The 12104-nt window shown below is 39.1% G+C and overlaps 1 protein-coding gene across 5 annotated transcripts in view; it reads left to right on the top strand.

Annotated features, from left to right (window-relative positions):
* The window catches only part of LOC113034599 (stromal membrane-associated protein 1-like), a 148396-nt gene that overhangs the window by 107719 nt on the left and 28573 nt on the right, over positions 1–12104 (top strand). For all 5 annotated transcript variants that reach the window (XM_026189299.2, XM_026189301.2, XM_026189300.2 and 2 more), the window contains one exon: positions 2375–2496. In XM_026189299.2, the coding sequence (XP_026045084.1) occupies positions 2375–2496 (122 nt within the window). The remainder of the gene's footprint in view (positions 1–2374; positions 2497–12104) is intronic.

The raw sequence follows: 12104 nt of genomic DNA, 5'->3' as shown, positions 1-12104 counted from the left end.
ACATGCAGTGCTGCCATCTTCTGTTTCAGTCCGTTATTACACTCTTAAATCCTACTACTTATTCCTGCGTCGTTTGGATCTTACAAAGCTTCAAACGACGCGTCGACTATTAAATTAGTCGTAATCGTGACTAGTCGACTAATCGTAGCAGCCCTAGTCACAGCTAATTCAGTCATTGTCATATACACACAATGCTGATAAACATTGTCAGTCTGGTTTTGATCATTAATTTGTACTCTATACTTTTGTTAATCTAACTAAACATTAATAAAAACACAAGGTCAAAAATATTTGCACTTACAGGAAATTGATTTTCTAGTAGTGCTCCAAGGGCAAAAGAATTTTTGCAACAGAGCTAGCTACTGAAGAATTGTGTTTATCAAAGTTGTCTTGAGCATGTTCAAATGAATAAGCATGGTAATTTTAAAATGAGCTTTGTGGGGAGATTTGGAAATGTGTGTGAGTGCGTGAGAGGTTTCTACACTGCTCAGAAAAATTAAAGGAACACTTAGAGAGCACATGGAAAACAAATTCATACTAGATATCTATATGGACTGGATCGTTTGTTAGGAGCATAAGGATCGTTTGATGGGAATAAAAAGTATCAACCTACGGAGGGCTGATTTCAAGGACACCCTGAAAATCAGATTAAACAATTGAGGCATCAGGCTAGTCCATTCTGCCAGACTTTCATTGTAGTAATTCAGCAACTGAGGTACAACCTGGCAGCTGACCGAAACATGATGACCTTGAGGTGTTATTTTGGATTGAGATCAGGCAAGTGTGGGGCACAGTCAGTGGTATCAATTCCTTCAGCCTCTAGAAACTGTCAACATACTCTTGCCAAATTAGGCTGGCCATTGTCGTGCACCAGGAGGACAAGCATGCACCGCACAAGCATGGCGTCATGTTGGGTTTGAGGATTTCATCCCAATACCCAATGCCAGTCAGGGTGCTGATGCCTAGCCTCGAGAGATCTCTGCATCCCTCCGTGGATATGCCACCCCAGACCACCAAACAGCAATCATGCTGAACAATGTTACCGACAGCATAATGTTCTCCACATCTTCTTCAGACCCTTTCAGGACAAAAGAAGAATAATTTTGCGACATAGCTAGCTACTGAAGGAGCTAGCTCAGGAAGACCTTTTCACATCTGTCCCTTGTGGTCAGGGTTAACCTGCTCTCATCCGTGAAAAGCACAAGCCATTAGTGGTGGACCTGCTTATTCTGATATTCTATGGCAAATGCCAATCAGGGTAGAGGATGTCGGGCCCTCAGACCACCCTCATGAAGTCTCTTTCTGATTGCTTGGTTAGAGACATTCACACCAGTGGCCTGCTGGAGGTCATTTTGTAGCTCTGGTAGTGCGTATCCTGTTCCTCCTTGCACAAAGGAGCAGAAACCAGTTATATACCTCTATACCTCTTAATCCATCAACAGGGTTAAGAACCATAACAGGAGGGTGAGCTTGAACAATAGGCAAGCACCATTTGTTTGTGCAGAGAACAGAACCTGACCTACAGCCAGTAGGATATGTGACTATGAGCAAAAAGACCAGTTTTTGTTTCAGCCTATAAACAACTTAATTCTGTTGTGAAGTTGTGAGAATTTAACAAGTTGTTAATGTTAAAAATCATGTTGCAGTTTTTAACTGTGTCTTATTAGCTTCATTTTCAGACCCAGAGATTACTGGTTAAGGTGAATTTGTATTTACTGATGGCATCAAAACCTGCAGAGTGTGAATGCAAGCAACTCCTAGTTCAAGCAGCAAGGTGGATGTCTCAGCCGGATAATGATGTCAACCATGTTAGCCAAAAGATGCTTTTACAGAAGGCAGTTAATTCAAAGCAAAGATGCTAAAGGACATGAGACTAAACAGTAAAACACAATCGTTTCAGACTGAAAACTGTCCTTGGATGAAGCTTTCTGTCCTACTAGAGACAAATATATATATCTTTGTGTATTTGTGTTAATTATGTGCCACATATCAAACTATTTAGTGAAATTTTTACTTGACAAGTGTGCTTGTGGTGTCCCCATTAAAAAAAAAAAAAAAAGATGCCATTTTGTTTTGGCATTTTGTTATTTAATACAGTTCATTTAATGTCAGCATACTCTAAAAATAGCCTGTGCATATGTAGATTGTTGCTCCACATTCTTTCTTTATAAATACCAATTTATGTGAGGATTTTTAAAACAAAAAAACAAGCATATGCATGATTGTTGTGTATATACCTCACTTAGACATCCAGCCCGAAGTTTTATTAGTTTTTAAAAGTTGCTAGAGTTGCTTTTATTCTTGATCTGTTTGCTTCTGTCAAATATTTTTGGGAGATACTGTACATGTCTTTCTATCCCTGTTTCTCTCTTAGATGCTCCAGAGGGGGGTGAGAAGGGCTCAGGGGGTGCTGCACCAATTGGTGATGAACTGGATATCTTTGGACCAATGGTCTCCAACCCACTCCCCTCATCCAACAACACACAGCAGGCCCAGGTAATGCACTCTCTCTCTGTCTTTCATCAGCTGCTTATCACTGCAGGCAGGCTGCAACACACAGAGTCTGCAGAGAAAACACACACAGCAAACACACCATCCGCCTTGTACGTGGCGACACACACTCTCTGAGGATCATATCAAAGCAAACCCCGTAGACTCTCTTTTATTGAATTAATTTGACCAGTGTCCTTCAAAGGAGAGTGTGTGTTTGTCTGACAGGGAGCAATAACGGCGAGCTGCTACAGTGAAGACAACAGCTGGGAGTGATGGAACGCAAGCGAACGCCATCACTGAATTTGTTGTTTTCTTCTTTAAGATGGTATCTAATTAATGGCGATGAAAGACACTAAATAATTCAAATGTAGAATGACACAAAAATGTATAACACTACTTTTTACCTGTTGTTTGAATCTGTGACTGACCACAACCATATTGGTCAAAGATATGCCTGATAGGGAATAATAAAGATTGAAAGTACTTAGATTTAGTCCGGTCTCTCAAAAACTGGCATTTTAAAAGACCATTTTTCAGATTTTAATGATATCTGTCATAATTCAGAATACTAACAAATACTGTTTGAGGTTGAAAACGTCAGTTTCATAGCCTGGATCTGTCACCAGGTGCTACATGTTTATGTGAGCTACACAGTCTGAACTGTTCATGTGAGCTGTTGTGTTCATCACTCTAGCCTTTTAAAGTTTGGTAAACACATGTAATTGTTATGAGTGTTTGGAAAGTTGACTTCACATTCAGCTATTATAAATAATACATTTAGCAAAAAATGAGCAGTACAGTTGTGAAAAAGAGTTTTTACAGCAATGTGAAAAACTAGTGAAAAAGTACACTTTTGGTGTGTCCGTAGGAATTAAGAAGGTAAGTACAGGGTTCTCAATATCTCTGGTAGCCCTTCGGGCAGGCACTCTTCAGTTTTTGGTAGCCCAGAATAAATTTAAGTAGCCTGAGTAAAAAAAGAGAACAATTTTTTGATTGATGTTTTGTTTCCTTTACAATATTATACCAGAGGTGGGACCAAGTCATTGTTTTGCAAGTCTCAAGTAAGTCTCAAGTCTTTATCATCAAGTCTCAAGTCAAGTCTCAAGTAATGTCAGGCAAGTCAGAGTCGAGTCTCAAGTCACTGGTGTAAAAGTCCGAGTCAAGTCACAAGTCTGAAATTTTGAATTTCAAGTCCTTTCGAGTCTTTAAAAAAAACCCCAAAAAATAATGTTGCAGTTATATGCTAAATGTAAATATTAGACCATGTAATTTTTAAATCTGTGTTTTTCTCAACACATGACAAAATAGTGAACGTAGAAAATATACACAAATTGTGAAATTGCACCTCTTTAAAATGCAGCTCAATTAAACCTAGCTCCAAGAATAATTTTCACCGACAGTTCTGAGATAAGCTGCATGTTATTCTTGGATGCGGTTGTAGGACCGGCTTTAAAATCGCATGACAAAAATATCATACACATTAAAAAAAACTGCATCACCAACGTAGCCTGGAAAACATTTGCTAGTTAGATGAAGTCAGCTATCTCATCGTAGCATATTTATATGCACATTTATAATCATACGGTTCTTGGAGTGAGTGCATACACTCATGAAGTTTAGTAACTTCAGGTCACTGCAACAAGCCCAGGTACAGTTTACCGACGGATGGGTACAGGACCTTGAAATGCACCGTGTAGAACGAAAGACCATCGTACGTATCATAAGTTTACCAGTCTCACAAATCGTCGTCATAAATACACATTCGTTAACCGTTTATTAATATAACCTTTGAGCTCAAGGGTAATTAATTAGCAGTGGAAATAATTTCTGGTAGCATCACAGAAATGTAGCAGTGACAATAATACTGTATGCTGTAATCGTACTGGGCAATTAGTGATACAAAAAACCTGTTTTATCCTGTGAATAAAAGTATATGTTTTTGTCAGTGTACCATAATAACAGAAGCGAAACGCAATATTGTGTCAGGACAATTCACTATTTATGCACAATAAATAAAGGAGCATAGCGCGACAATTTCTGTTCAGTGCCAGACTTGCTTGTAACCTATATCACCAATTATGTTAAGAAAAATGACGCATTAACTACAACAGCAGACTGACCTTCGTGTAAATGCTTGGAGCAGACTAACCTGTGAGCTGGAGGGTTCTGGGACGTTATATTTGATCTTTGAATGGCTGCAATCCAGTCGCCTCTTTGTTACTTCAGAAACATGGCTCGAACAATTTCTCCTCAACGACGTAATCCGATAACAACCGATCTCTTTACCCGTCGGCTTCCCGTGGCTGTCATGCGACCGGCTATTGCAGTTAATAATACAACAGCTTCTTGACATTTTTGTGTTTCTTTTTATCGCTGTATAACTGATTTTAATTGAAAGCCTGCGTGCGCTAGTACCGCTTGCCACGAGTTCCCAGAATCCTTTGCGGTTCTACCCGTGAATGACGTCACATTTTCAATCTCTATATAATATGCATGTTAAATTTTATATTTGGGGTAAAATATCAAGTCTTTTCAAGTAAACCGGTTCAAGTCCAATTCAAGTCCCAAGTCATTGGTGTAAAAGTCCAAGTCAAGTCACAAGTCTTAGAACATTTTTTCAAGTCAAGTCTAAAGTCATAAAATTAATGACTCGAGTCTGACTCGAGTCCAAGTCATGTGACTCGAGTCCACACCTCTGTATTATACATTAAAGTATAATATTCCCAGTAACAAAGGCGCTTGTCGACTCAGACATCGAGGGAAACTCACAACACAGCTCGTCATATTCCAGCCACAGAAATTCGTTTGTCCATGAAACCAAAAAAAGCTGCGCTTTCTTTTTGCCTCATAGTCTGATTTGTCCTAACTTTTGCGTTTTGTGGTAAGCTTTTCTTTGGCTGTCCCTTCTTCACCCTGACCTTTATTATTTCGCTCTGCAGAACTAAAATACCTGCATAAATTCATCTGTCTTTACACATGCACACATAACGGTCAGCGATTCTCTGCGCAATCAACCTCTATCACATGTTTAAGCTTGTTGCCAGAGATTTCACTTGTCACGTTTGAATAGTAAGCTACTGAGTGATAAGACGATGCCAGAGGAATTGGTGCGCAATTAATCTGTCACCCTCTGCCACTCCCTATACACAGTTCGCACGATCGCAAAGTGAAAGCAAAAAACAAGCGCAAATTCAAACGCGATCTCAATATGTCACATATTGACAGTGGCTCATCGATGCCGATGGCATAATTACCCAGCTACATTTGCGAAAGAATGCAAAGCATTGACATATATTTTCCTTCCTATGACAGCAGGGCTGAGTTAGATTTTGGTAGCCCGACTGGAAGAATCGCTAGCCCGGGACGTCAGGCTAGCGATTTTGCGAGCCCTGAAGTAGAAGCCATGTGTTACTTATCAAATAGTCTTGATTATTTGTAAGTGTGAAAACATCTATAAAAGAAGAGTTGTGACAGTTTGATGGTTTGTGGCATCATGTTAATGCACCTGGATGTGCCAAACTTCCCAGGACTGGACATCCCAGCAAATTCACCTCAAGGTCAAATCCTGTTATGCTCAAATTGCAAAAAACCCAAGAGCGACACCTCTGACTCTCCATGGCTCGGTTAGCATGTTAAATGTTAAAGTCTATGACAGTAAAATTAGAAAAAGACTTAATGAATATGGTTTGTTGGGAAGGGTTGCCAGGAGAGAGCCTCCTCACTCTAAAATGAACACGACAGCACAGCTTAGGTCTGCTGAGTTGCATCTGAACAAACCACAAGCTTTCTAGAGCAATTTCTTTTAGACAGGCGAGATCAGAACGGAGTTGTTTGGTCATAATGCAGAGCCCCACCAAACACAGCATGTCTGCACAAACACCTCAGATCAATTGTCAACTCTGTGGTGCACGCTTGTTTTGCATCCTCAGCACCTTTGTACCTTGCAGGCTTTGGCTCAAACATCAAAGCATCACCTATTGCAGAAAGAGAGGCATCACTGAATGGAAAGATTCATAGAGCCTCCGAAAAAAATCTCCCCTTCTGAATTCTTTTAACTCTATTTGGTTGTTTGCTGTTTTTCAAAATAGGTTGTAGTAAACATACATTTAATTTAGTTAACCAAACGAATAACTAAAACTAGATATGAAAAAACATTTTGGGTAATAAAACAATCAAAACTAGACCTTTAAAAAAATTTACCTAGCCGAAAAGATTTTGTGAACTTGGAAAACAACCAAAAATTAAATTCAATTATAGAAGAAATGCTGTTTTCTTTTAGTTTGTATTAATTAGGTCAAATTTGTTATCACAAACTGAGGAGGATGGTGATGTTGGGTTAGGGTTATAAAACAAACCTGCACAAACTAACTGAAACTAAACTGAATTAAAAACAAAAAGTTCAAACAAAATAAAAATAAAAACTAATAAAAAAACAAAACAGAATTATAATAACTCAAATAAGTTAATAGTCTCATTACATTTTCGTTACCAAGAAATCATGTGTGCCACCATGCACAGTCAACCCCAAAGATGTGAGCCTGGGAAAAGCCTGAAATGTGCTCCATGAATACTCACCGGGGTTTAAAGAAAATAATTACCTTTTCAATCACGATGACAATATTAGTTAGAGATGTTGAAATGAAATATTTATGTGCTGTTTTTCTCAAATCATTAAGAGCATTTTTACATATTTCTGCAAAATAATTGAAACTTGGGAAGATGATTAAGGACGAGGAGAGAGCAAAAAAATAAAGTAAATGAAGGATGAAGAGCAGAGATGAAGCTGTTGTCCAGTGGGTGTCTGCAGCCATATTGGGATTTTCATTTTCTGGGTAAACAAACAGGATGTTCATCAGAATGAGAACAAAAGAAAATTGGAAAAGAGGTTGATGCTTGACTTCATTTTTCCTCCTTTCCTCTGCTACTTTGTCAGCGACTGCTCTCATGAGGATGGGGAAGTTGTGTTGAATTAAACATTTTCAAGGAACTGTTCAGTTTAAAATGCGGTAGGCGTCTTTCAAGTGTGACCTTTGACCTTTGATTCACATGGAAATGAGAACTCACACTGTCAGGCAGAACCACATAATGTCTATTTATATAAATGGACAGTGTCTGCATACTTGCAGCAGCACAGTGCTACATGTCAAATATACGGTAAACACACAGGTATGTCATGAACTGTGACCTTGGAACACCCACATACATTGAACCATCATAGTCAATCACGGTCAGGGAGAACACTCTCTGACCTGTTCTTAGGATTCAAATTGTACACCTCACTCTCTCACACACGCACACCGCCGTGCCTCCTGGGGCAAGACCAGGCAGTGGCTCACAGGAAACCCAGGCATGAAGAACAATTATGGGCTTCTGTAACTGCAAGCTCTCCCTTTGCCACTACCAGCCTCCCACTTGCCCTATAATCTCCCCTCCATGCTCACCTCCTCTGTGACTCCATCTACTGCACTGGTGCTTCTGCCTCACACGTTGGCTTATTTCCATATATTCATGAATCACAGTTTGGTTTTTTGGGGTTTTTTTGCTCGGTCAGTGAAGCTCTGGTGTGGTTGCATGTAAAGCAGTGGATGCTGCTCTCCTTCAGGTCAAATGGGAAGAAAGGTGTCAGAGAGGACATGAAGACCATTAATGAGCTGATGTAAAGTAAACATAGCATTAGTGTTTGTGTAGGTCCTCAGGCATCCAGGTGGTGGTAGTCTCAGGAGCCTGAATAGAAGGCTAATCGACTTCTTTAAGGTTTTTTTCAAGATGATAAGAGGTGAAATGTCTGTTTAGAAAAAAACCCCCAAAGAAGTCCTGTCTTATTCTTTTCTTTTGCATGTTTCTTTTGCATTTCCCAGTTTGGAATCAAGCTTCTGCAAATTTGTTAGAGGCAATTTCTGGCAGTGTTTCTCACTTGGGAGAACAGCTTCAGCTCAGTGGGCCTTTATACTTTATAGGCATCACAGTTTCCATAAACAATATTGCCAAAGCTATAACAGTAGTTTATAGATTAATATCTAGTTTATATAAAGTATAATCTGTCCATATATGTAGGGGGCTCACAAAAATAATGATATTAGCAGTAATGTAGCAGTTAGAAAGCTATAGAAGTTTTTAAATTTCATCAAGTGTTTTAGGAAGAAATGAATTCCTGCCTTAACCCGGCTGTCAAACAGTCACCACATGTTGTGTTTACTTTTGTTTGCCTTGCTTCTTTAAACAGAGGAGCAGGCGTTTCTTCCTTGGTTCCCATTTTGTCGTTGCTGAGCCTGAATCTGTCTCTGCTTTCTATTCCTGATGCAGAAAATATCTAGACTCTGGAAAGTGCTTGAGTTGGCAGATATTGCAAAATATTTTCTTTATTATTTTTTTTCACATAGTTTTTTTTCACGATTGTGTTTAGAAGACATCGAATGCTGCCCAGTAACAGCTGCAGATATCAACAGTTTCGTTTTTATCATTAACCCCTCTAGGACATTATCTGCTCTGACAACAGCTGTAACTAACTATCCAATCAGATCAGAGAACAGAATGATATTCGGTAACTTAAAGTGACGATAGGTGAGAGAAAGGTAGCACAAAGTCGGCCGCGCAAACATCATAATCCATGGAGACTTCTGCCTAACCTCGTCTGTCAGCCTGTCTGTTATTACTGCAAACATGAAGGGGCTCAGAGCCAGTCTCTGATGCAACCCCACCCCACCTTAAACCCATCTGTCACTCCTACCACACATTTCACCACTATCTCACTCTCATCATACACGTCACATACTTTTCTGCTGCTCCTGACTTCCTCATGCAGTACCACAGTTCCTCTCGTTGCTTTCTCTCGAATGTGTCTATAGAGACACGCCAGACCTTCTCTGCACTCCTCCATCAACACTCTCTCAGCAAACATCACATCTGTAGTGCTCTTTCTCAGCATGAAGCCATACTGCTGCTCACTGATCGTCACCTCTCTTCTTAACCTAGCGTCAACCTCTCTCCCATATCAACTTTACCTCTCTGCACATCACCCTTCATCACTACCAGTACACTTCTTCTCAATTCCTCAGGTGTCCTCTCGCTCTCCAGGGTTGTATTAACAATCTGGTTAAAAGGTCCACTGCTGTCTCTCCTAGACATCTCCTAGCATCCTGGTACTCCTGTCTAATTTCTTCTTCTTCAGGACAATTGCACTTTTTCATTTTCCTTAAATTTTTTCTCTGTACTTCCTCATTCCTCCATTTAGTGTCCTTGTCTTCTTTCCTCTGTCCAGAGGATACACAACATACCTTCCCTGTATTCTCCCTCGTTTTAGTTGTACTTTCCCAGACAACTAGCAACTCTTCCCTACGACCTGAAGCTTGTCTCAACTTCTTCCTGAAGTCTTTACAACCTTCTTCCTCATATCCTTATGTCTGTTATTTGGTTTTGACTAGTTGGAGTTTGAATTAATAATAATTGACAACTTTACAGCCACTATTATAAAAATCAATTATCTAAAATTCAATTTCATCCTTGCTACTTCAAACGTACACTGTAGATATCTGTTCACACATTGCTTTGGAAATAAAAATTTATTTCTGTCAAGTAATGTAATTATGATAAGTAATTATGATAAGAAAAATTTAATTATTGATAAGTCTTGCTTAAATAATAACAATTCAATTTTATCTATCTAAAACTGCATTTTGGATATGCTCACTGAGTATTCGCCGAATTCTGCTCTGCATGGATTCGTCGTGTCTTCTGTGTATGCATAAAATAGCATACACAGAAGACACAAATGCAGTCAAGATTGCTGGAGTTTAATGGTTAGATGCCATCTGTGTCTTTACTTCCCAGTCGTAGCAAAACTAAGAAGGCAGGTGGTGGATTTGTAGTTGGTGCTTGTGTAGTTTGGAGGGATGTCTTTATTTAGTCTTTTACAGAATCAAACATGTAAGAGCAACAGTGATAAACAGTCTAATGTAAGCGAATGATGTTAGCTTTCTGCCTGTTAATCAGGCATTTACTCCACGGCCAAGAAATGGCTTTGAAATTACTTTTGAATATTGACTATTTTTTCAAGGCATACACATGTATTGTGAAAAACTGGATGTTTTATATGTTACATGTAGTTTAGTGTGGTGTTAATAACGTTGCTTTGCGTTGGTATTTGGAGAAAATTACTTTGATGTTCTTTAGGATGACATTGGCAAAGTCAGTGCTGCTTTATCCTTTTCAGACTTTCTCTCATTTATAAGGGAACATGCAAACAGGGTGACCTCCATGTTATCTCTCTACCCAACCAGGATGGCAGACTTCATCTTGAACCTTGTGCTCTCACTCTGCCCCAACATATCTGATGTATTAGGAAGCCTCAAGGCCCCTCCCAGGGCCAGTTGACCCAAATTAGTTGAGCTGATTATTTCCTCAAAAGCCTCGAGTAGCTGTGCAGGTTATCCATACAGCTACACCCAACCCCACATCTGATTGCAACTGTTAATTTAAAGCTGACAGTCAGACAAAGTTAAAAGATGTCTGCCTTTGTTCATCAGCCAGGACCAACAGGATTGATGGTTTTCTAGTTTCCTTAATAGTCTCAGTTTTTTTTTTTCTTGAATAGCATCTCTAATTAAACAGTTAATAGAGAAGACATGAACAACATATTCATTATTCCAGAAAACAATGTCCCAGTAACATTCCTGGAGACTGGTGGCACTGTGTAATGCTACTCTGTAAATTTAAAAATTTATTTTCTGTACAAATGCAATTAATGAAAGCCATTAACAGAGCAGTGAAAGCTACATGAGTCAGTTATTTGACACACTGTAGCTGTCGTATTTATCTGTAACTGAAACAGTCATTGACTCAGTGTGTGAGATTTACATAAGATATAAGTCAATAAGTGTTATACAAGTGATGCAGTCGTATTTTAGTTTCTTCTCTACACTGTTTTCCCGTTTCCGCACCAACCACAGTTTGCCCTCTGTTTGCCTACACCTTAGACCTTTTTCCCCCAACTGATTTTATGCTCTATTATCCCCTCCGTATGTCTCCCATCACCCCTGTACTTCCATTTTCTTCTCTTTCCGCAGGTGCTCACGATTCATTCACTCACAAGAATATATTTGCCTTGAATCTGCACACACAGCACTGTTTCTATTTATCCTTCCTCTTCATCCTTCAAAGGTGTCTTTCCTGCTGTGGTTTACGCTCCTTTTCTTCCCGGTACATCACTATACTGCTTACTGTATATTTTGTTACCTTGATGCAACATATTGAAAGTAAACAGGACTCAGTTATGTTTGGCATTTTTATCTCATGTTTTTACTTTCTTTTTCACTAAAATAGTGCATACAGTGCTACGCTGAGTTGTATCTGTAGGTTTTTCTTTCAGTCTGCATACATACATATATACATATATAACTGAACAGCCACTGAGTGCTACTCATATTGACTCGTATGGACTTTAGACCGTATAATTTAGTTTTAAAAATTGTCGATGTATAAGTATTAATGATCTAATTATCAAGCATTGTGGATCAATAAATCTTAACACCACATAGTGGGTAGGTCCATCTCTTGGAGTGGTTCACTTCATTGCTTGCTGATAGAACACTTTTGGTCTCAGTGGTCAATCTTTG

Source organism: Astatotilapia calliptera, chromosome 13 (genome assembly GCF_964374335.1).
Source record: "Astatotilapia calliptera chromosome 13, fAstCal68.1, whole genome shotgun sequence".
NCBI lineage: Eukaryota > Metazoa > Chordata > Actinopteri > Cichliformes > Cichlidae > Astatotilapia > Astatotilapia calliptera.
The sequence above is the reverse complement of the archived record's forward strand: the minus strand, read 5'-3'. Positions and strand labels throughout refer to the sequence as shown.